Source organism: Notamacropus eugenii, chromosome 2, assembly GCF_028372415.1.
Source record: "Notamacropus eugenii isolate mMacEug1 chromosome 2, mMacEug1.pri_v2, whole genome shotgun sequence".
In the NCBI taxonomy this organism is placed as follows: domain Eukaryota; kingdom Metazoa; phylum Chordata; class Mammalia; order Diprotodontia; family Macropodidae; genus Notamacropus; species Notamacropus eugenii.
This window is the reverse complement of record NC_092873.1, coordinates 84,972,265-84,996,631: the sequence shown is the minus strand read 5'-3', so window position 1 is coordinate 84,996,631 and position 24,367 is coordinate 84,972,265. Positions and strand designations below refer to the sequence as shown.

Here is a 24,367-nt window from a genome sequence, read left to right as displayed (position 1 = left end):
TCATAGCTAGGAGGCTGAGCACTTGGATCCCTGAGGAAGGGTAGGAATGTGGAATAAAGATGGTTCCTGAGAAGAGCAGGGACCACGGGAAGATGTCTGTATCCTGGGAGAGTTGAGGGATGGTGTATAGGTGTAGTGTCCCACCTGTGACCCTTGTGTTCAAAGGGCATATAACACTCTTCTCCCCCCATCCCCGCCCCGAAATCCAGGCGTCATTCTCGCTTCTGCTTCCCTGCCTCTGTAATTAGGCTGCTTCCCCAAACATGATTTGCATCCTGTCTGACTCTTGGCTGAGGTAGGGCATGAAAAATGGAGGCCTCAGTATGAGTCTGGAGGGGAAAGAATGTGTGTGACTTGGAAGTTTCTTGGGTAAGGGAAGGAAGTGACAGAATCTAGGGAAGCTGGCAACTGGGACAGCCGAGACCGCCCTTACACTGAGAGCTTAGAGTGACTAGCTATTACATCAAAAATGCAAACTCCCTGACCCCCTCCCTCTCCCCCTCTCAGCAAGTCTGTCTAGTTATGTCCTTGCTTTTTTTCTGGCACCAGTTGAGTCATTGGGGTTTTACCTTCTCAGAGCTTGGGCTCCTCCTCTTTCTCTCTTCCCTATAAAGTCAGTTCCTGGGCACTGCAGACTCAATCTGCCCCTCTTCTTGGGGCCCAGGAGAGACGGCTTCACCATGCTGAACTGGAAGCTACTGGGACTACTGGTTCTTTGTCTCCTTGCAGGAGGTGAGCAGGGGAGAGATAGTGGAATGGAGTCTGGAGAATGATTTGGTGATCTGAGGCTTGGTGGGTGGAAGGAAAATGATAAAAGGGGGTGACATGTGGGTACAGGTTGAGAAGGTATTTGAGGGGAAAATACAGGGTTTATGTAGATCAAAAAAAATAAAATGGAATAAAGGCTATTTCAGGCCACTATGTTTTAGGGTATCAAATGAATTTGGGGACCGAATCATTTGGGATACAGATCATGCTGTGGATTTGAGGGGGATTTCTTCTATCTGGGGATCTGGCTTGGTATGGAGGTTAATGGATCAGAATTGAGGTGGAAATTAGTATTATAGCCAGTATTAGTATTTAGGGGAATTTCCTCCTTCCATTTTGCCTGAATTCCTACCTATCCTTTACAACTTATACCACTACCTTCATGTTCCTTCTTTTATCCCCAGTTACTACCTTAGACTTTTCACATAACATGTTTTAAACCTTTCTAATGTAATTCTAGTTTATTCTTCTACTAGACTACCTGAGGCAGGGATAAATTTGTATCTTTGTATCTATTTTGTATCTTTCCCCCAGTGCCTCGCAAAGTATTCTGCGCTCTTTAGGTATTTATTAAATATCTGAATAATCAAATGACAATTGAGAGATTTGAATGATTTTAGATTTGATGATAATCACTTTAGGAGCATAGACACGTTTAAGAGTTTTTATCAATTTGTTTTGCTGGCCATTTGAATTTGAGCTTAGTTTGAGGATACTGATCAGCTTAAGGTTTGCATACTTCTAAGGGTTTAGGTCAGTGTAGCAGACTGGTCAGTTCAAGTTCATTTAAAAATTCAGATTAATTTACGGTGTCATGGCAATTTAGGAGTTTCTAGGTTCTCAGTTTTCAGGATTAATGTCCGTTTCAGGATTCAGATGAATTCTGCATTTGTGGGGGAGGTCATCATTTATTCCAGTTACTTCACCCCACTCTGTTTTCTCTCCTTTACAGGCATCACAGGTAGCAATGACCACCCTATCCCACCAGCCCCAGAGGCCCATGAAGAAGAGGGTGTGCCACCATGGCCACAGGGCCCTCCAATCCCTGGTGATCCCTGGCCAGGGATACCCCCTGTTTCTGAAGACCCTCCACCCCCAGGACCTAATCGTCCTTGGAGAGATCTGCCTGAAAGTGGAGTCTGGCCCCCTGAGCCCCCTAGAACTACTGCTCCCCAGCCTCCACGGCCTGATGACCCCTGGCCTGCTGGACCCCAGCCTCCTGAGAATCCCTGGCCTCCTGGCCCCGAAGTAGATGAGCCAGACCTTGATCCACCCAAGGAGGAATATCGATAATTGGGTGTTCTCAATCCCCCTCTCTCATGCACATAAGGCGTGGTTTATCCAACACATCTTCTCATTCCCTTGGATAGTAGTCTTTCTGTGCCTTAAAACTCCCTTATGTTCTCCCTTCTGATTCCTTCCCCTCCATTTTTACCTTAATTCCTGTGGGCCACCCATCCCTGTCTCATATTCTGTTTTCTCCTTCGGGACCAATTCTTCCAGAATCTCCACAACTGGGATGTCACAGTTATGTTTTCTGCCACCATTTGGTGGCTGCGACAGAGCGGTGAAGATACCAGAATTTCCATGAAGTGGAAAAATAAAACCACACTAATAATCCTTGTATATGCACATCCTTTTATTTTTGAATGGGCTTGCTAAGAATTTCTCTTGGCTGCCTAGTCACTGAGAGCAGCGACAGGGGAGGAATAAAGGGGAAAGAAACCTCACCCATAGTTTAAAAATGTCTTGATTGTCCTTTCATCCTTATAATCCCTACTACCTCCAGGGTTCTAGGTATCTGGTTCAGTAGCCCCTATCTCTGCAGCTCAAGAAATGTAACTTGAACCCATTGGAGACCCAGAGAACTAGAGGATCCAGTTTCTGTGATAGCTATTGATGTTCTGGGCTAGGGTTGAGAGCATAAAGGAATAAACAGTCTAGACCTCAGAGAAATCAAAGGCTCAAAACATTTCATAGGACACAGAAGTTGACAGGCTTAAAAGTAATATATGTTATACTTTAAGGTACAATGTGTTTATCTCACAACCCTGGGAGGTAGGTAGTAATATGTATTTTATTTCCATTTTATGGGTGAGAAAACAGTCAGTGATGTATCTTGTGGCCTAGTATACCCCAGGGATTCAGATTTGATCCCAAATTGTCCATTTCTCTGGCTTGTTGCCCTCGATTTAATCTAGAAAAGTTATCCAAAAGAAAGTCTTAATTATAGTTTGTGACTAGGGTGTCCCCAAATTCTGCCCAGGCACTCAACATTATGATAAGGTTTTTGGGCATAGTATAATCTTTATTTTGCCCCACAAGAAAACTCAGGATGCTAAAAAAAAAATCACAAAGCTCTCAAAGACTCTCAGCACTTTTCCCTGAAAGGGAACCAATTTTGGGGTTCATATTGCAGTGGAAAGAGCACAGGACTTGAAGCATTAAACTCATGGGATCTGAGTTCAAATTCAGACTTACAACCTGTGAAGCTTTGGCCAAATCAATTAATCTTTGGGTCTCCATTTCTTCAGTTGTGAAAGGAGGGGTGTTGGATTAGGTGGCCTTTAGGGTCTGTCTTCCAGATCTAAATCTGTGATCCCAGGAACCCATGGTTCTTTCCAGACACACATAGCTAGTAAATGTCAGAGCAGGGATTTGAACTTGTTCCCTAACTTAAAATCAATGCTTTCCCACTAGATTGCAAAGCCTAAAAGAAATGGAAAATCAATGGTATACTTTGAGCTGGTCTGAATTCATTCAACATTCCCATTATGAGCATGTAGAATATGAACAACTCTATGGTAGAGAGGTTGCTGGAGAGATAGAAAAAGGTAGTTTCTGTCTTCAAGGTATGGGTCCCAGTTTTCCTACTCACTGCTTGCGTTGCCTTAGGAAAAAACCCCTGAACCATCTGGGCTTCAAATTCCATATGAGCCAAATAAGAGGGTTAGACGACATGGTCTCTAATGTTATTTCCGCTGTCTATGGTCCTACTTGGGGAGGTGACATGCATGCATGAAAAAAAAGTTAACTTCCCTAGGTCACATAACTGGTAGAACAGGGACCAGAAACCAAGCATTTGGAATTCAAGCCTATCTGTTCCTATCAGTTTGCTGCCACAGAGAAGCATAAAATGTGGAGTCCACTCTCACCAACATTAACATTAACATTGACATTAACAATGGAAAACAGCAAAGAGAATATACGATTTAAATTTAAGGCAGTTTATTTAAGCAAAGATATGTTGAATTCAGTACCTGACACATAGTATGAGCTTTTTCTGTCATTGTTTCAATCTTATCTGACTTCATGACCCCATTTGAGGTTTTCTTGGCAGTGGTTTGCCTTTCCCTCCTCCAACTCATTTTACAGATGCAGAAACTGAGGCAAACAGCAGGTTTAAGGGACTTCCCCAGGGTCACACAGCTAGTAAGTGTCTGAGGTCAGATAATGAGTTTAGGAAGAGGAATCTTCCTAACTCCAGGCCCAGCACTCCACTGTGCCACCAAGCTGGGTGGGGGGAGTTGAAATACTGCTTATTTATTTCATTTCATTTCGTTTATTTTATTTCATTTTACAGCACGTTTTTCATAAGGCTGTTGATTGCTTGGATTTCTCCCTTTGTAGGCTGCCTGTTCATTTCCTTGACTATCCCCGTTCAAGAACAACTCTTGTTCTTATAAATTGGAATCACTCCTCCAATTTGTTTATGATATGACTTTTTATATCTAACATTTGGAGCTTATCTTGGTATATGGTGGAAATAATCATAATAATATTAGCTAGAATTTATGTGATTGCTTTGTTTTGCAAGTATTTTATGCGCATGATTTTTGTTTGTTCCATATAACAACCATGTGATGTGGGTGTTACTAGTATCGCTATTTTACAGGTGAAGAAACTGAGACTGAGAGAGGTTGTTCCTTGCTCTGGGTCATACAACTACTGAATGCCTGAAGTAGGCTTAGGCATCCTGTCTTCCTGAGTGTGAGTACAGCACTATAGCACCTAGCCATCTATATGGTGTAAGATGCTGGTCTATACCTAATTTCAGTTGGACTTCTTCCCAATTTTCCCAAGTAGTTTTTGTTGAATAACTGGTTCTTACCTTAGTAATTAATAAGTAGTTGGCATCTTTGGGTTTATTGAACTCGAGGCCACTATGTTTGTTTACTTCTATGTTTTGTGCTGAATCTATCCCACTGATTGATTTCTCTGTTTTTACCTGATACTAAATAGTTTTGGTGATTATTGTTTTGTAATATAGTTTGAGATCTGATGCAGCTAGACATCCTCCTCTTTCCCATTCCTCTCCACCACCACTCCTCCCCACCCCGCCATATTTCCCTTGGAGGTTCTTGACCTTTTGTTCCTCCAGACAAATTTCCTTTTGTTTTTCTATTTCTATAATAATTTGATTAGTATGACACTAAAAAGTAAATTAATTTTGGTAGTATTGTCACTTTTTTACACTGGCACAGCTTACCCATAAACAATATTTCTGCAATAATTTAAGTGTTTCTTCAATTCTCTAAAGAGCGTTTTGTATTTGCATTCACACAGTTCTTACTTACAGACAGACTTCCAAATATGTTATGCATTCTATAGATATTTTGAATAGAATTTCTCTTTCTATCTTTTTTTTTTACTGAGTTTTGTTAGTATCCTACTGAAAGATGATTTATGTGGATTTATTTTATATCCCAAAAATTAGCTGAATTTATTGTTTCAATTAATATTTTAGTTGACTTTTTTAGATCCTCTAGATCAGGGGTGGGGAACCTGCCATATTTTGCCTTTTAGGTTCTTGGATATGGCCTTTTGACTGAGTCCAGGTTTTACAAAACAAATCCTTTTATCAAGGGGATTTGTTCTGTGAAGTTTGGACTCAGTCAAAGAGTGGCACTCAAGGACTTAGAGGACCATACATGGCCTTGAGGCCACAGGTTCCCCACCCCTGTTCTAGAGAGATCATCATATCACCTGCAAAAAATAATAGTTTTATCCAGAGAAAGAACTTGGGAGTCTGAATGCAGATGAAAGCATACTATTTTGCACTCCTTTTCTTTTGTTGTTTTGTTTCTTCTTTCTTGTGGTTCCTTCCATTAGTACTAATTCTTCTTTACATCGTGACTAATGTGAAAATATGTTTAATATGAATGTATAAGTAGAGCCTATATCAGATTGCATACCATCTTGGGGAGGCAGGAGGAGAGAGGGGGAGAAAATTAAAAACTCAAAATCTTATGGAAGTGAAAGTTGAAAACTAAAAATAAGTAAATTGATTATATTAAAAAAATAATAGTTTCCCCCCTTCTTTGCATATACTTCATTCCCTCGTTTTTTGTGTGTCTTATTTGCTATGGCTAGTGTTACCAGTGATCTCTTAATTGCCAAATCCAATGGTCTTTTCTCATCCTTCATCCTTTTCCATATCTTTGCAACATGTTGACCAGTCTCTTCTCTGAGATACTCCCTCTTCTCTAGATTTTCCTGATACTACTCTCTCATAGTTCTCCAACCTGTTGAACAATAAACACAGCAGAATACAAAATGTCAATTCACATAGTTGGTTCAGTAACTATGTGTCTCCATTACATTTAGAACGTGTCATTTGCACATTCAGCAATACTACTTACATACTATTTGGTGTATAAGCAAATAAACAGAAGGTGGAGTAGAAGAAACACAGATACCATTAGTGAATAAACAAACAGAAACAGCAAAAACACATCCCAGAAATCATGTGGTCATAGATGATACATGAATCAATACATAGTAACATATGCAGTTATATCCTATGGATGTATCACATGAATATCCATTAGTGTTTTCATTTCTAGAGGTATGTTTGACCGTTTCTATTTCTCTGGTAACATTATAAGTTAGCTTGATAACTGACTGAATGGTTCTAGCCCTTATATGATCTAATGACCTTTCAGTACTGACATCTGAGCCAATTGGAGGTCTAGACTGACTATCACCATTCTCTGACCAACAGACCAATATGGTAGAAGACCAAGGTTAGCCACATTCTCAGATGCTGGATTGCTCTCTACTCTAGGAGAGCTTGGGAAGACAGGAGCTATCTCTGGGCTCAGTCCTCCCTCCTTTTTCCTCCCCTTACCACCAAGGTCTTCATCAGGCAAATTCCATCAGGAATTTGTGTTGACAGTCTTCTTTCCTCTGAATCATCACCTTAATGAATTATTAAGTTCATTACCAGTCACTCTCTGTCACACTCACAGTTTGTCTACAATTGGTTACTAGGTTCTTTTCCTCTGAGTCCACTTAACCAACTAGCTATTACTTCTTCCCTCGTACTCACTAGGGAGTCCAATTAATTTAAAGCCAAAGATGGCTGTGAGAATTTTTCTTTGTTGGGTTCCTACTCTTCTTTGAGGTAAACAGGCAAATCTTTCAAGTACTTGGCACAGAGAGGCTTTTCACTGATTGGCAGGGCTCTTTCCCAATCTTCCTAAAGTTCTTGATAGTGACCTTGAGCAATATGCCATCGTTTATTTCCGTCAGAGCTCTTCTAAGCTGTGGAAGCCATGAAAGTCTTTGAAGTCCGAAGTTATAGCTTCTGGGTAGGTTTTCTTTAGTCGTTCTTTCACCAAAGAGTTATGCTGGTCTTATGTCTATCTCTGCATCCCCTCCTTCCTCTGGAACTCCAAAATCCAAGGTGGGTATGTCTCTTACAAATCCAAGGTGGGTAGGTCTCTTACACACAAGTATGGAGGTAAAATTTTTAGTGTCTTTCCTGCACACATGTATTAGTATTGCTACACAGGGACAACGCTGAGCTTTTGGCTCAGGCCTCAGAGTTCCTCTTAGAGCATTTAGCATCAGGATCAAGTATGAAGTCCTCTGTCTGGGCCCTTCCTCCCTTTCTCTTATACTCCACCCAATATACTCTTTATATTCCACCCAATCCAGCCACTCCTGCCTACTTGTTTACCTGGCAGAGGACACAGCTTCTCCTCTCTCTGCCTTTGCACTGTCTGTCCGTGGGTAGAGAGCTGGGCCTGAAGTCAGGAAGATCTGAGTACAAATCGGACCTCAGACACCTACTAGCTGTGTAATTCTGGGGCAAGCCTCTTCACTTCTGTCTGTCTCAGAGGCTTCCTCATCTGTAAAATGGGGATGATAATAGTACTTGCCCCACCTCCCCTCTCCCGGGATTATTGTGAGAACCAAATGAGATAATAAGTGAAAAGCACTTAGCAACAGTGCATGGTGCATTGTTAGTGTTATGTAAATGTTAGCCAGTTCTTTAAAATGTTTTCCTTCTCAACTCTGGTGCTTGATTTTCAGGTTTCCCTCAAGATTCAGCTCAAATTCCCTCTTCTGAAGGAAGACTTTTCTGATATTTTCAGCTACTAATACCTTCTTTTATGAGAGTTCCTGCCATTTAACATGTGCACACACACACACACACACACACACACGCACACACACACCTGCACTCATGTCTTAGTTTTCCTCCGGCAGCAAGGGAGAAAGCTAAAGGTAAAAAGCTAAAGGTAGAGTGGAATTTCACTTGATCCCGCCATGACAGCCGTTATATTCAGCAGTGTTTCTGGCAGGTGCCAGTATTGCTCCAACCCTGTCTGTATTGCAATGACCACTCTTGGGAAATGCAACCCTTGAGTTGGTTTTCTAGGTTCAGACATGATTGCAAAAGAATGATGTCAGGTCTCAATGCCCCACCCAACTTTACTGAAAGAGTGGCTACACATTTTATCAAGGGAAGAAGACAACAAGAAATTCAAGAATCTCAATCTCTTTCTTCCTCCTCCTCCTCCTCCTCCTTTTCCTCCTCCTCCTCCTCCTCCTCTTCTTCTTCTTCTTCTTCTTCTTCTTCTTCTTCTTCTTCTTCTTCATCTTCCTTCCAACAGAAACCCAAAGATTCTAGGAAAATGTATGAGCACACACCTTTTCTAGCTTTACCTTGGCCATTTCTGGGAGATCTTGGAAAACTACCTCAATTGTAAAAGTAAAGCACTCTCTAGGGAATGAAGCTTGCATGCGTATCATCCCCTTGCTTCTTGGTTTGTATCACTTCTGGTAGTCCTTCATTATGCCATTGCTCCCAATGCCAAGTCATCCAAAAGCAAATGAAGCTGAGATGATTTGCTCTATAAAATAAAATTTACTCTGGGAAAAGTCCTGAACTATTAGCTGTCCTTCTATTTGACTGTGGCCCAGATCCTTGATTATCACAGATAGCCTTCACCCCTTCTAGTGGTGTCACGGTAACTTCAATCATCATATTGCCTGTTGGATAGAGTGTCCACAATATATTCTGAGTGTATCCTGAATTCATAGTTGACTACCTGTTCCTGAAAAGTAGTGTCCAATTTGGCACTGGTCAAAATACAAAGATCAATAGCTCTTTGATACTTAAAACTTAGTTCCATGCATGGGTCTTTGAACTTTTGGGTGACAGTCTACTTCAAAACCAAGGACTACAGTTTTTGTGTGGTATAATGACCCTCATTGTAAGTTCTCTGCTGGCGAATGCAATCAGTATTGGAGATGACCTATGGTTCACTTGGGATAAGATTGTTCCATAGCTTTTCAGGTTGAAGAACAAGTTGCTTATTGGGTTTCTACATGCCAGCATTGATGTATAGAAGCAGTTGATCAGGTCCTCAAAAACTTGTTCATATGATCAAACCACCAATCTCTTTATGATTTCAGAAGGTTTAGACCAAACTGAACTTTCTTGTCCTTCTGTTTCTGGTTTTCCTCCATCATACATCTGTAAATGACATCTCCAGTTTGTTTTCCTGAACTTCCTTCATCATTTCCTAGCTTTTCACTGTAGAGCTCACTATAGTGATGGAATTCACACACTACACATATTGTCTGCCAGGGCCACCCTCTCCCTCTAATGGAAGGGATACTTTCAGAACCTTTATTTAAAGAGGTTACCAGGCCAGCTTTGTCTTCTTCCTCACCAAGACTTTGAACTTTCTCTACTATGCTCCCGTGCTGGCCACCTACAACCTTGCCTTTTTCAGCCTCCTTTTTCATGTTATCTTCTCCCATTAGAATGTAAGCTCCTTGAGGTCAGTGCCTGTCTTTCTTTATACTAGACCTTGTATTCCTAGTGTTTATCACAATGCCTGGCACATAGTAAGCACTTATTAAACTCTTTTTGGCTGATTGAGATCTTTTAACATGTAGCTCCAGCTTTCCAGGACCCAGAATCACAGAGACTCTTGAGAATCTTGTGAGATCATAAAGATTTTGAATAAAAATAATGAATGAATGAATAAATAAATAACTGTGCTTTCAGTGGGATCATGGAGACTTTGGAAGACTTTTCTGGAAGGATGGAGAATTCTTGGAATTAGTTCCAAACACATTCCAAGAAGGGCTCAGATGTTCTGAAAATCTGTTTGTTTTGGGATTCTAGCAATCTTGAGGAAGGGACTGTCTCAAGTTTTGGGGCAATACGTGAGAGGCAAGATGGGGGACACAAGCAGAGGCATGTGTGGATCTGAGAGCAGGAGAAGACAGACTTGTGACAGATGAGCTGAGACCAGGCAACTAGCACCTGTGGCGGCTGGTGATAGTTATTGGCAGTTTGTGAGTGTGAAGTACATTCAGTTACTTTCTCAGGGTACTAAGATAGCTTTTGTTGTGAGCACCAGTGAATTCTTATTTAAGAGTTTAACTATGTTTATTATTTGTTACTACTAGTAAATTAATGGCCAGTATCAGTGATTTTGCCTATGCCTAAAAGTTTGTGGTTTGAGATTGAGCGGAGAAACTAGTTTGCCTCTGGGAGGACAGATTTTCCTGGTTAATTCTGAAATGCGTGTTGAGCAGATTAGAGAGAATTTTTATAATTTTGGTAATTAATGAAACTATTCCAGTGTAGACCCACAAGACTGCCTTTGAATCCAGAGAGAGAACATTTATGAGAAACAAATGGGGCTGGAAGGTGGGGTAGTGTGTGTTTGTTTCTGAATGTTCCCCAAAGGCACTGTTCATAGTCTAGCATTGCTTCAAGGTCTATATAAATGATGTACCAACATGAACGTAGGGTTTTGTTTGTTTGTTTGTTTGGTTTTTTTTACAAATTTCAGTTAATAGTATAAGATAATGAGCTCTGGACAGTGGAGCCAAGGTGACAAAGTAATAGGAAGAAGTAGTGAGCTCCCCACCCAAACTCTTTCAAACATTAAGAAAATGTATCAGACTGAATCTTGACAGAGAAACCAAGGGGAAAAACCCTTGATGAGTCATTTTTTCCAGATCAGTTCAGCATAGGAAAACAGATAGCAAAGTCTATGACAGGGTCTGTCCAGGAACACACTGTGTGGACCATACAGTGCAGGGCAAGATAGGTCTCAGGTTCATCACAGAGGGCTTAAACCTGTGTAAGGTGCAGGAACAGGTGCTAATTGGTAGCTTTGTTACCCACCAGTCAGTCATCTACTAAGCGCTATGTTTTGTTGAAAGGTACTGTAGATAATGAATGAAAATCAATACTAAACATATGTGCACCAAATAACATAGCATCTAAATTCTTAAAGGAAAAGTTAAATAAGTTACAAGAAGAACTAAGCAATAAAACTTTAATAGTGGAAGACCTCAATTTACCCCCTTTCAGATCTATTTAAATCTAATAAAAAGTTAAACAAAAAAGAAAAGTTAGACATGAAAGACCTCTGGAGAATACTACATGGAAATAGGGAGGAGTATACTACTTTTCTACTGTATTGCACATTCACAAGAAATTGGCTATGTATTAGGGCATTAAAAACTTCACAAATTCAGAAAAGCAGAAGTATTAAATGCATCTTTTACCAACTATAATAAAAAGGATGTTCAGTAAAGGGTTTTTGAAGCTAAGATAGAAGATTAATTGGAAACTGTTCAAATGGATCCTATTTTTATTTCTCTTTGAGGCATGAATCTAACTCTGGTTTTTTAAAAGTTATGCCAGTGGAACAAAAGGTCAGGAAATTTCTATTATGCTAGAAAGATGTCCGTTATGATCTGTGTAATGGACCAACCTAGGTGGAAAGGCTTGTTATCAGTAGGCTATTCAAAGTATACTGTTTGTTTCTCCCTGTTACTCACTTATCTTTTCCTTTAAGAATTTAGATACTATGTCATTTGGTACATATATGTCTAGTACTAATTTTAATTCATTGTCTATGAGTGTTGTTGTTCAGTTGTTTCAGTCATGTCTGACTCTTTGTGATCCCATTTGAGGTTTTCTTGGAAAAGATATTGGAATGGTTTGCCACTTCCTTCTCCAGCTCATTTTACAGATGAGAAAATTAAGGGTTAAGTGACTTACCCAGAGTCATATAGCTAGTGAATATCTGAGGTTGGATTTGAACTCATGAAGGTATCTTCCTGACTCCAGGTCTGGCACTCTATCCCCTGTATCACCTAGTTGCTGCTGTTAGCAATTTTCAACAAATGTAGTCTTTCTGTTTATCTCTCTTTTGAGTGTTTCTTGTAAAGACAGAGGGGTTTCTACATCAATAAATACAAAACAGTATGAGGTAGGGCCTGGAGAGGCCCCTAACAACTGCAGAAATTAGTAAATGGCACTTGGGCAGTACCTTGAAAGAAGCAAAGAATCAGAGATGAGGAAGGATAGCGTCACAGCCAAGAAATGGAGTCTATGCAAAGTCTTTGAGATGAGAGATCACATTTCATATAAAGGGAACATGGGTTAGACTAGTTTGACTGGAACACAGAGTATATAAAGGGGAGTAAAGTACAATCAACCTGGAAAGATAGATTGGAGCCAGACTTTGGAGGGTTTTAAATGATCAGGAGTTTGCCTCTTATCTCACAGGTAATAAGGAGCCACTGGAGCTTCTTGAGGAAAGGAGTGGTGTGCTTTAGGAATCTCAATTTAGCAACTCTAAAGAGGTTGGTTTGGAGAAGAAAAAGACTCAAGGCAAGGAGACCCAGTTAGGAGATTGTTGCAAAGTTCAGGCTTGGCCACGTTAATGGAGAGAAGGGGATGGATAACAGAGCTGTTGTAGAGGTAGAATCAAAACTGATTCCTGTGAAATTATAATGACCAAACTTGGCTCTCAAGAGGGATATTGGAAGGCACTTATTCCCACTTCTTTGCAGTAAGGATCATGGGTGTGGATCACTGAACATGAAACCAGAGTTTATCAGTATTTGGTTAGTTTGTTGAACTTTTCCCATTCTTGAGTCTTCATTATAAAGGATTGCTCTTTGGGTGGGGGGGTGGGGGGAAGTGGGCGGGGGGGGGGGAGTGTGTGTGTGTGTGTGTGTGTGTGTGTGTGTGTGTGTGTGTGTGTGTGTGTGAAGGATACACTGGGAAATGTAGTTGATGTAAAAACAAAAGAAATCAATACAATTTGTTTTTTAAAAAAGAAAAATCAACGTAGCCTTTACCATTTTCCCAATTAGGCAACTGCAAAAGCAACTACATGGTGATTTATGGCGTTCAATACCACTATAGATAAAACATGCTGCTAGTCACAAGGCACCAAAGTACTTGTAATCGTGTGAAACATATGGAGTTGGTCAGAGTAATTAGACTCCTAGATTGGAAGTAAACATCAGATCTCAAAATGAAAACAAAGCAATTCCAGTAAAGGAAGAAAGAACAATAATTAATTAAAAATTCCATTTTGCAGCAAAGTGAAATAAGTTGAAGGGAAATATATTCAACTATATGTGTTTTCTTAAAAATATAATTTAATTTTTGTCATATTTTTAATTCCAAATTGCCTCCCTCCGCACCTTGCACTAGAGAATTTGACACACATATGTATGTATGTATGCATGCGTGTATGTAAAACCATACTATACATACTTCTATTTGTCAGTTTTTTCTCTGGAGGTGGGTAGCATCTTCCTTCATAGTCCTTTATAGTTGATTTGAATATTTATAATGCTTAGAATAGTTTAGTTGTTCACAGTTATTCTTCAAATAATATTGCTGTTACTGTATACAATGTTTTCTTGGTTTTGCTTGTTTAACTCTTCATTGTTTCATAAAAGTCTTTCCATGTTTTTGTAAAATCAACCTGTGTATTGTCTTTTACAGAACAGTATTTTTCTATCACAATCATACATCATAACTTGTTCAACCATTCCCTAATTAATAGGTAGCCCCTTGATTTCCACGTCCTTTCCAACACAAAGAGAACTGCTAGAAATATTTTGGAACATATAGGTTATTTTTCTTTTTCCCTGGTCACCTTGGGAAGCAGACCTAATAGTGGTATTGTTAGGTCAAAGGGTATACACAGTTTTATAACTCTTTAGGCATAATTCCAGATTGCTTTCCAAAATGGCTGGATCAGTTCACAGTTCCACCAACAGGATATTAATGTCTCAATTTTTCTGCATTCCCTTCAACATTGTCATTTTCCCCTTTTATTATAAGGGTGAGATATCTCAAAGTTGTCTTAATTTGCATTTCTCTAGTCAATTAAAGCATTTTTTTCATACAAAATTTCTTTATCCAAAAACTGTTTATTCATATCCTTTGACTATCAATTGGGGAAAGACTCATATTCTTATAATTTGACAAAGTTCTCTATATATTTGAGATATGAGACTTTTTTCTGAGCAACTGTCTATAAAATTCCACTCCCCCCAAATTTTCTACTTTCTTTCTAATCTTGACTATAGTCATTTGATTTGTACAAACCCTTTTAAATTAATGAAATAAAAATTATTCATTTTACATCTCACAATGCTCTCTATTTCTTGTTTATTCATAAATTCTTTTCCTATCCATAAGTCTGATAGATAGTATGTTCCACATTCTTCTCAGTTACTTATATCTCCCTTTTTACATAGGTCATGTATCCATTTTGAACTTATCTTGGAAAATGATGCAAAATATTGTTCTGTACCTAGTTTCTACTAGATTATTTTCTAGTTTTCCCAATAATTTTTACCAAAGAGTGAATTTTTATTCCCAAATCTTAAATCTTTACATTTGTCAAACATAAAGTTGCTATAGTCATTATTACATAATACTGTGTATTCTATGTCTGCTCTGTCCCATGATCCACCTTTGTATTTCCTAGTCAGTACTATATAGAGTTTTGATAATTGCCACCTTATAATATATTTTAAGATCTGGTATTGCTGAAACTTTCCTTTACATTTGCTTTCATTACATTCCTTTGATATTCTTGAATTTTTGTTCTTCTAAATGAATTTTATTATTTTTTTCTAGCACAATAAAATAAATTTTTTGATAATTTAATTGGGATAGCATTGAATAAGTAGATTAGGTAGAATTGTCATTTTTATTATATTGGCTCTACCCACCCATGAACAATTGATATTTCTCCAATTACTTAAATTTAACTTTATTTGCATAAAAAGTGTTTTATAATTATGTCCATGTAGTTCCTGGGTTTGTCTTAGCAGGTGTACTCCCAGGTATTTTGTGCTGTCTATAGTTATTTTAAATGGAGTATCTCTTACTATTCTTTCAGAGTTTTGTTGTAATATATAGAAAAGCTGATGATTTATGAGGGTTTTTTTAATATCCTGCTACTTTGCTAAAATAATACTAGCTTTTTAATTGAATCTCTATGATTTTTCAAGTATATCATCGACTATACAGGTAACAGGTTTTATTTTTTTGTTTTCCTGATGGGAAGGAGAAAAGGAGAAAATTTGGAACTGAAAATAAATTGATTTATTTTTGAAAAAGAAAGAAAATAGCCTTCAGCTCAAAAAGTTTTAATAGCTTTGATCCCTCTGCCACTCTCTAAAAATCCCAATGATGAACTCCTATGTATAAAGGCCATGTGCCCACAGAGGGCACGTGATGGGGTTTGGGGGTGGGGGAAAGGATGACACAGCTGTAATAACTCCTTGAAATGCTATATCTGGGCAAACCACCAGGTGGCATTAGGAGCTCTGAGCAATAAATGTGAGCCACTATGCATGAACAGCCACTGACCTTTCCAAGCTTGAGCAACTTGGTTACTATCCAGTATGCTGAGATCACAGATGCTTCTAGTAGCCATTCTGTTTTTCTATCACAGGGTATAACTATTCTCAATAAAAATTCATAACTTAGCAAGTAGCTCTGTCATATTTCCCTTCTTCCTGCTCCTCTCTCCAGTTTCAAAGGAATTTAATTTCTTCTCTTTGTTAGTGTAACTCCAAAAGGATTAACATATAGATAAAGTGGTCTTAACTAAATACAAACACAAAAATAAGAAATACAGGATAAGAATTAAATGCAATGGAAATCCTGGACTATTCTGGACAGGACCTGATGTCACAACTTTATCCCTTCTACTTCCACCTTCCCCTTTTCTGTGCTTGGTTTTCAATATATACAGCCTAAAGGCTTTTTTCTTTTTATAATTAGGAAATACATTTCAGTGTCCTTGTATTAAGGACAAGTGAGAAATTGAGAAAAATCATCTTGCAGAGCTACCGCTTTCTCTGTTGTTTGGTTGAATGACTGGTGCAGAGCTCGAGCTTTCTCTGTTGTTTGGTTGAATGACTGGGGTGAATAATGTGTACCTCCTAGCTATCTCCAAACCCCTATAGGGTAGCATACAGCACAGGCTTGCCTTCAATGTTCCTCTAACCTTCTCCCAGTAGTATGGCCAAGCATCACCTCTGGCTTCCTCTCTTGCTGGCTGATTGTGTCTCCTACATGATAAACTATATTTTCAAATATCCCACTCTTAGGACATTAGAACAACCTCAGAGAATTCCCGGGTGCTCAGAATTCAACTCAGTCCTGCCTTTCCTGTTAATTCTAGCCACCGAGAAATCCAGGAAATTCCAAGTGGGGGGTAGGGAAGGAAGTGAGGACTGTCCTGTCAAAGGATACTTTTATTTTTATCAAAAGTGTTTTTCAGTGAACAGAAATCAATTTTTTCTTCCCCCATTGAAAAAAAGAAAATATTAATACCGTCCTCTTTGTTATATATAGATATAATGGCTCCGTCCAAAAAAAGAGACATATTAAAAATTTTTTTAAATTTTAGACAAATACTAAAACTTAAATACATAATAAGAAAAGAAAAGGACTTAAAAACTTAAATATAGAATAAGAAAAGAAAACAAATGTCATGTGCACAGCAGAACATAGGAGAGGATTCAAAACATATAGCAATAACTTATTTCAAGAAAGTCTATGTATTAAATACTGTGCATTAAGTTGAAAGCTGTCCATTTTTGCTTCCTTGTAGGTTTTCTTTTGCTCTCTGCTGAATACTTTTTATTTTGTTCTTTCCTCACCTTTCTCCTCCCTCACCTTTCTCCTCCCAAGGCTACAAATGAGCATGGATATATTTATATATAAGTGTTGATATACATACACATATATACATATATGTTTGTTGTGTTTGTCCTTCATTGCAGAAGAAGACCATGCGATCAGAGAAATGATGACATGACTTGCACTTGACTGTTTTGAGTGAGGGAGGGCTATGCAGATTTCCAGCCTCACTTCTCCTCCAGAGCCATCTGAATCCAGTGACCAGATATTCATCAGGATGATTGGAGATGACCCAGGATGAGGCAATAGGGGTTAAGTGACTTGCCCAAGGTCACACAGCTAGTGAGTGTCAAGGGTCTGAGGTGAGATTTGAACTCAGGTCTTCCTGACTTCTGCACTGGTGTTCTATTCACTGCACCACCTAGCTGCCCAAACACACAGAGTGTGTGTGTGTCTATGTATGTGAGTGTGTGTGTGTGTGCGTGTGTGTGTTCGCCCTTCGTTGCTGAAGAAGATCATGCCATCACAGAAATAATGACATGACTTGCTCTTGACTTTGTTTTGAGTGAGGGAGGGCTGTGCAGGTCACCAGCCTCACTTCTCCTCCAGAGCCATCTGAATCCAGTAACCAGACATTCATCAGGATGACTGGAGTTGACCCAGGATGCACTGGGAGACCTATACATATATACACATACATACATATGTATATTAGCATATACTTTCTCTAAGGGATTCTACTCCTAATTTTATTTTTATGTTTGTGCTTATCTCTTTTACCTGCTACCTTGTCCTCCTATTACTTAACCTACCTTCACTCCAGCAATTCCTCTCAACACTCCCATTCCCCTAAATCTAAACATCCTTTTGTACACCCCTTTGACCTATTCTGTCCACCTCCCCTCCAAACTCCCTCTCTTATCCTCCCGTTCTCCTAAATCTAAGCACCCTTCTATACCCCATTTCAACCTTTTCTGTTACCCTCCCTTCTAAAGATTTCTCCTTTATCCTCTCCCCACTCCTTATTCCCTTAGAGTTTTATTTTTTTTTAAATTCACAAGACTTTTATACTCTTCTAGGTGTATATGTATTTTCCCCTCTTAAACCGATTCCTGATGGAAGTAGGTTTCCAGAACTAACAACCCACCTAATTCTTCTTTATTAGTTCTTCTTCTTGCACCTCATTTCTTCAGGATAATTACTCTTTTAACTGTTCTTGAATGGTTTTACTTTTTAAAGTCTTATCATACTCAAGTCTACCCCAATCTTCCTTGTAAGCTACCTAATTACTAGTAACAATCTTAGACATAGGTTTTACATTTTCCTTACATAAAAGGTAAATATTCTTTCCTTATTGAGTCCCTTGTCATTGATCATTGGCATGTATCTTCTATTTCTCTTGGCTCTTGTATGTCAAATTTTCTACTGAGTTCATGGTGTTGTTTTTTTTAAACAAGAGTCCTGAAAGTCTAACAGTTGGTCAAATGTCCATTTTTTTCCATTCAAAATTATGCTTAGCTTTGCTCAGTATCAGATATATTTTTTTGCACCTTGTGTCCCTCACCTCATTATTAAGAATTCTGTTTATGAATTCTCTGGAATCATGATGGGTTTCTATGTGGATCAGAGTTCTTAAGTCTTTCAAAGTTGTTTGTTTTTTACAGTGTTGTTATTGTATAATCTGTTTTTGCTCTGTTCACTTTACTCTGTATCAGCTCATATACATCTTCACAAGTTTCATTGAAACTATTCCTTTCATAATTTCTTATTGCACAATAGTATTCTATTACATTTGTTTAACTGGTTCATAATCGAAGGGCTCCCCCTTAGGTTCCAGATCTGCTTCTACAAGAAGAGTTGCTATAAATTTTTTTTGGTTTGTATGAGTTTTTTTTCTCTCTGATCTCAGGGGGGTATCATCGGATCGGAAGGTATACACAGTTTGGTAGCTTTTTAAGCATAGTTCCCAATTGTTTCCAAAATGGCTTGGCCAATTCATGGCTGGATCAAAAGAACAGCAATGTACATGATTTTCTGCCACCTGTCCAGCATTTATAATTTTCCTTTTTTTATTTTTTGGTCAATCTTGCCTATATGATGGATTGGAGGTAGAGCTTCAGCATTACTTTAATTTCCATTTTTGAATTATTAGTCACTTCGAGCATTTTTCCACATAGTTATCGGCAGTTTGGATTTTTTTTCTGAAAGTTGCTTGACCATTTATCTGCTGAAGAGCTCTTACTTTATGTATTTGAATAAATTCCTTTCTTTTTAACTGAAACCTTGACCAGAAAAAAAAACTTGCTCCAAAGATTTTCCCAATTATCTACTCTTCTTTTTTTATCTTAGCTGCATCAGTATTATTTATGCAAAACCTTTCTAATTTCATGTGTTCAAAATTGTCCATTTTACCTTCCGTGATGCCCAAAGAGATACTTTTAGAAAATCCTCTGGTAATTCTAGTCTTTTCTTCTTCTTAAAAGATATTGTATTCAGGAAAACTAGTAAAGAACAGTGAATTAATACTCTGGCAATTCCTGTTCCTTGTCATCAATCAGCTCCCAATGATCAGCTCCTAATCCTCATGTGACAATCTTTTGAAGGAACTGAAAATATTTAGTTTGAAGAATTAATGACACTATTTTCAAGTCTTTGAAGGATTGTCATTTTAAAGAGATTTGTTCCTTGTAACTCCAGAGTTTTTAGGGAGGCAGAGCTGCTTAAAAATGACTTGGCTTTTTCTTTTTGGTGAGTTATCAAGCTTCCTCTTACCAGAAATCTTCAAGCAAAGTCTGGATGTCCATTTTAAAGACAAGGGATCTATTCATTAAGTGAGAAGTTGGGATTGAGGACCCCTAAGATCTTTTCCAACTCATCATTCTTGCAGTTCATAATGCCAAATGAACAATAAAGATACTGTAATTCTGGGAGTTCAAAGGCAAAGCTCAATGTGAGCCAGATGAGTTAGGGAACACTTCATAAGGAGGAGATGGGAATTGGACAAAGTCATGAACATTGAATGCTATATAGAAGGTCCTGTAACAAGAATAAGGATGGCAGAGCAGTGAGTATATTGTTCTAAATGGAGTAGAGATTTCATGTAGTGAAAGAATGGGAGATTGTGTTGAAAAGATATTTTGGGACAACATTGCCTAAATCCTTGAACATCAGATTAATGAGTTATTGTTCAGTCCTTTCAGTCTTGTCTAACTCTCTGTGACCACATTTTTGAGGTTTTCTTGGCAAAGATACGTAGTGATTTGCCATTTTCTTCTTCTGCTCCTTTTACAGATGAGGAAATTGAAGCAAACAGGATTAAATCACTTGCCCAGTGTGACACAAGTAGTAAGTGTCTGAGGCTGAATATGAATTAAGGTACTGCTGACTCCAGGGCTGGCACTCTATCCACTCTCTCTAATGCACTGAGTAAAGAGCCAAATATCCTTCCTATTTCTTATCTGAAAGAGTATTACTGATCATGGGATAAAAACATAAATGACTATATTTAATACAAGGGAGAGGTGGGGCAAAGAGGTTGAAGTTAAGGAAAGAGAGATCACATCATTCAGGTCCTCAGTTTCCTTAAGTTCTGGATTCACAAGCCTGGGTTCAATCATGAAAGCCTTCCTCAAAATGTCTTACTCTATTAGGCTCATTATTGTTTCAATCTGGATTTTACTCTGGGAACTTTCCAGGTATTTATTCACATCTGAAAAAGAAACAAATATATTTTAGGTAGAGGACAGCCTTTATTTTAGCACACAAAAAATGGCTCAAGGGACTCATTAGAACTCATAAAAAGATATAGAAAAGACATAGAGCTGTCACAGGAACTCATAAACAATTAACACAATTCTCTTTTTGTGGTGCGTTTTAGAGTCCTTGCAATTACCACCCTATGGCTTTGACTCCTCAGGGAAGATAACTGAACCTGGGATAGTTAATGGGGCACATTCCAGCGTATCCCTAGCTCTTTCATGAAATTTTCCAAAGTTCCTCTCGGTCTTACAATGCTACAGAGCTGGAATTTCGAATTTCCTTTCATCCCCCAAAGAAAACATACCTTGAACCCCCTTTCAGTTACATCTGCATTGTCTCAATAACTCTTGATAATCTTTGGGAGTAAAATACGTGTCTTTTGCTTTCCTGTGTTATGGCATTAGTATCTTCTTGCCCTTTCAGCCTCACAGGCATGAACTTCCTCTTTCTCTAAGAGGCGCACTCTCTCTAGAAAGCACACTTCTTTAATTCTCCAACTTGGGGTAACTCACAAGGCAACTCCCAATAAATCTTTCTCCTCTAACTAGAAAGTATTCTGCCTGGGAAATCCCTCCTACTCTAACCATGAGTTCTAGAGTGACATTGTCCATAAACTTATCAAAGCCTCAGCTTTCATATGTTTTTGCATTAGGCAGCTAAGTGATGCAGCAGATGGAGAGCTAGACCTGGAGTCAGCCAAGATCTGAGTTCAAATCCAGCCTCAAACGCTGTGTGACCCCTGGCTAGTCTCTCAGTTTCAGTTTTCTCATCTATTAAGTGGGGTTAATAACAGTACCAACTTCCCAGGGTAGTTGTGAGGATAAAATGAGACAATGTTTGTAAAACATTTTGCATATTAAAAGTCTATATAAATGCTAGCTATTATTTTAATTAGACCTCTAGCCAGCCATTTATTAGCTCTTGAGGGGAACTCTCTTCCCTATCCTTCCACCTCCAGATAAATCTTAAAAAAAGGGGGGGGGGGAGTGAAAGAGTTCTTTTTATAAGTCCTTAGAAAGGACAGCTCCTCCTGAGAGTCCATCTTCAGATCAGAGCTAAACCAATTATCTTGGGGGCAGCCCCAGTGACTGAAACTTTATCTGGAGTTATCTTTAGTTCTCTTAGCAATGCGACATTCTGTAGGAAGAAAAGTATGGCCAAGCAAAGAATCTAAACAAAGGCTCACCTCCAGATAAACCCATCAAGATTATAGGGAAAAGTCCATGATCAACCTTTCCCCAAGCTAGAGGGAAGGAAAAAGTAGAGTGGGATGATTGGGGATTTAAACAGCTATAAATAGCCAAAATCTGCATGCAGATATACATTGTTTTAATAAGGACTATTTATTTGTATTTATTAAGGAGTGTCTTGACTGAAATATTATGCACTGGAGCCTATTGTTCAAGGCCTCTTGGCAGACTGGACTAGGACTGGCTGAGTCGAGACAGCATCACATATGACAACATGTCAGTAAACATAGAGAACTGAATCATCAAACAGCACAGACTTGCACATAGTAGGTGTTTTACACACGTTTCTTGAAGGAGTGAAGAATGATGAATCAATCAATAAACATTTATTAAAAGCCTACTATCTACCAGGCACTATGTTAAGTTCTGGGGATACAAAAAGAGACAATGCCGATCCTCAAAGAACTTACAGTCCAATGGGAGAGACGACGTGCATCAAATATATACAAAGCAAGCTATATTACAGGATAAATAGGAAGTAATTAAGAGAGTGAAGGCACTAGAATTAAGAGGACTAGAGAAAGGTTTTCTTTAGGAGCTGGAATATTAGCTGGGACTTAGAGGAGGCCAGGGAAGGCAGAAGTCTGATCAGAGAGGGAAAGGTCCATGGGGGACAGCAGAGAAAATGCCTTAGAGCTAAGAGATGAAGTGTTCCTGGAACAGCTAGGAGGCTGGTGTCACTGAATGGAAGAGTGTGTGTTAGAGAGTAAGATGTAAGAAGACTGGAAAGGTAGGAATGGGTTAGGTGATGAAGGGCTTTGAATGCCAAAGAGAGCATTTCCTAGTAGCTCCTGGAGGCAATAGGAAGTCACTTATTAGGGGTTCTGGAGGGGTAACATGATGAGTCCTTTGCTTTAGGAAAATTATTTTAGTGGCTGAATAGAGAGGATGGATTGGAGTGGGAAGAGCTACCAGCAGACTGTTACAATAATCCAGGTGCTAGGTGATGAGGGTCTGCACTGGAGAGGTCAGTGTCAGAGGAAAGAAAGGTAGGGAGTGGCATGGATATTTGAGAGATGTTGAAAAGGTGAAATCAACAGACCTTGGCAATAGATTGGAGGATGAGAGATAATGAGGAATTTAGGATGCCTTCTAGGTTTTGAGCCTGAGAAAATGGAAGCCTGGGGATGCCCTCTACAGTAACAGGGAAGATGGGGAAGGGGGAGAGTGTAGTTTAGGGAGAAAGACAATGAGTTGTAATCGTGGTCTCACAGTAGTAGATAGAACTGGATGGATTCTTGAATGATCATCCAATCCAACCTTCTCCCATCAGGCAGATGAAGGTCTAAAGGACAGATAGTTGTCTATCCACCTTGTAGATCTTTAAAGATTCAACCCAACAAATACACAATAGGGTACTTGGGTGGTGCAATGGTTAGAGTTTTGCACTTGGAGTCAGCAAGATTTGAGGTCAGATTTCACCTCAGACAAGCTATGTGACCTTGAGAAAGTCTTTTAGCTTCTGCCTGTCTCTTCATCTATAAAACAGGGCTAATAATAGCACCAACCTACCTATGTTGGCTTGATTATTTCCTATTTTTCCTGCATAGAGCTTGTTAGTATATGGCTGTTTGCGTGTTGTCTCTCCCATTAGGTATTGAGCTCCTCAAGGGCAAAGACCGTCTTCTGCCTATTTGTGCAATCCCAGTGCTTGGCATAGTGCCTGAAGTACAATAGTAACGTAATAAATGTTTGTTTACTGACTTAGGAACACACTGCCTCATTCCAGACACAAGAGGGTGCATCCATTGAAGTACTATAGTACTTTATTTTTTAATGGTATTTTATTTTTTCCAATGACATATAAAAACAATTTTTAACATTAATTTTTTTTAAATTTTGAGTTCCAAATTCTCTCCTTCCCTCCCTCCTCCCCCACCCCAGATGGTAAGCAATTTCTTATGTTATATAGGAGCAATCATGCAAAGCCTATTTCCAAAGTAGTCATTTTGTGAAAGAAAACACAGATGAAAAACACACAAAAAACCCCAAAGAGAATGAAAAATAATATGCTTTGATCTGCATTCAGACTCCAATTCTTTCTTTGCAGAGGGGTAGCATTTTTCATCATGAGTCCTTTGGAATCATCTGGGATCCTTGTATTGCCAAGCAGTCCTTTCTACAAGACATCTTTCCTGATTGCATCAGCTGCTAATGCTCTCCTTTTCCCTCCTTCCCAGAAACCCAATATTTAACAACGTTATATTTATTCTATATGTACCAAAGTATGTGCTTGTTCTCTTCTCCATTAGAATGGAAATTCCTTAGGAGTACGGATTGTTTTGATCTTTGTCACAGTGCCGGGCACATAGTGGCTTTTTAATAAAATGCTTGTCGATGGATTCTCATG

At 38.8% G+C, this 24,367-nt stretch overlaps 1 protein-coding gene across 1 annotated transcript; it reads left to right on the top strand.

The window, feature by feature from the left end:
- The first annotated feature begins 581 nt into the window (after positions 1–581).
- Positions 582–2,394, top strand: PSORS1C2 (psoriasis susceptibility 1 candidate 2). The gene is made up of 2 exons (XM_072637558.1): positions 582–732; positions 1,721–2,394. The coding sequence occupies exons 1-2, from the start codon at positions 681–683 to the stop codon at positions 2,059–2,061; spliced, it is 393 nt and encodes a 130-aa protein (XP_072493659.1). The 5' UTR covers positions 582–680; the 3' UTR covers positions 2,062–2,394.
- The last annotated feature ends 21,973 nt before the right edge of the window (positions 2,395–24,367 follow it).

Coding starts and splice junctions, on each gene's coding strand:
- PSORS1C2 (XM_072637558.1), top strand. CDS start 681: ATGCTGAACTGGAAGCTACTGGGACTACTGGTTCTTTGTCTCCTTGCA. Junction 733..1,720: donor TCTTTGTCTCCTTGCAGGAG/GTGAGCAGGGGA, acceptor TCTCCTTTACAG/GCATCACAGGTAGCAATGAC.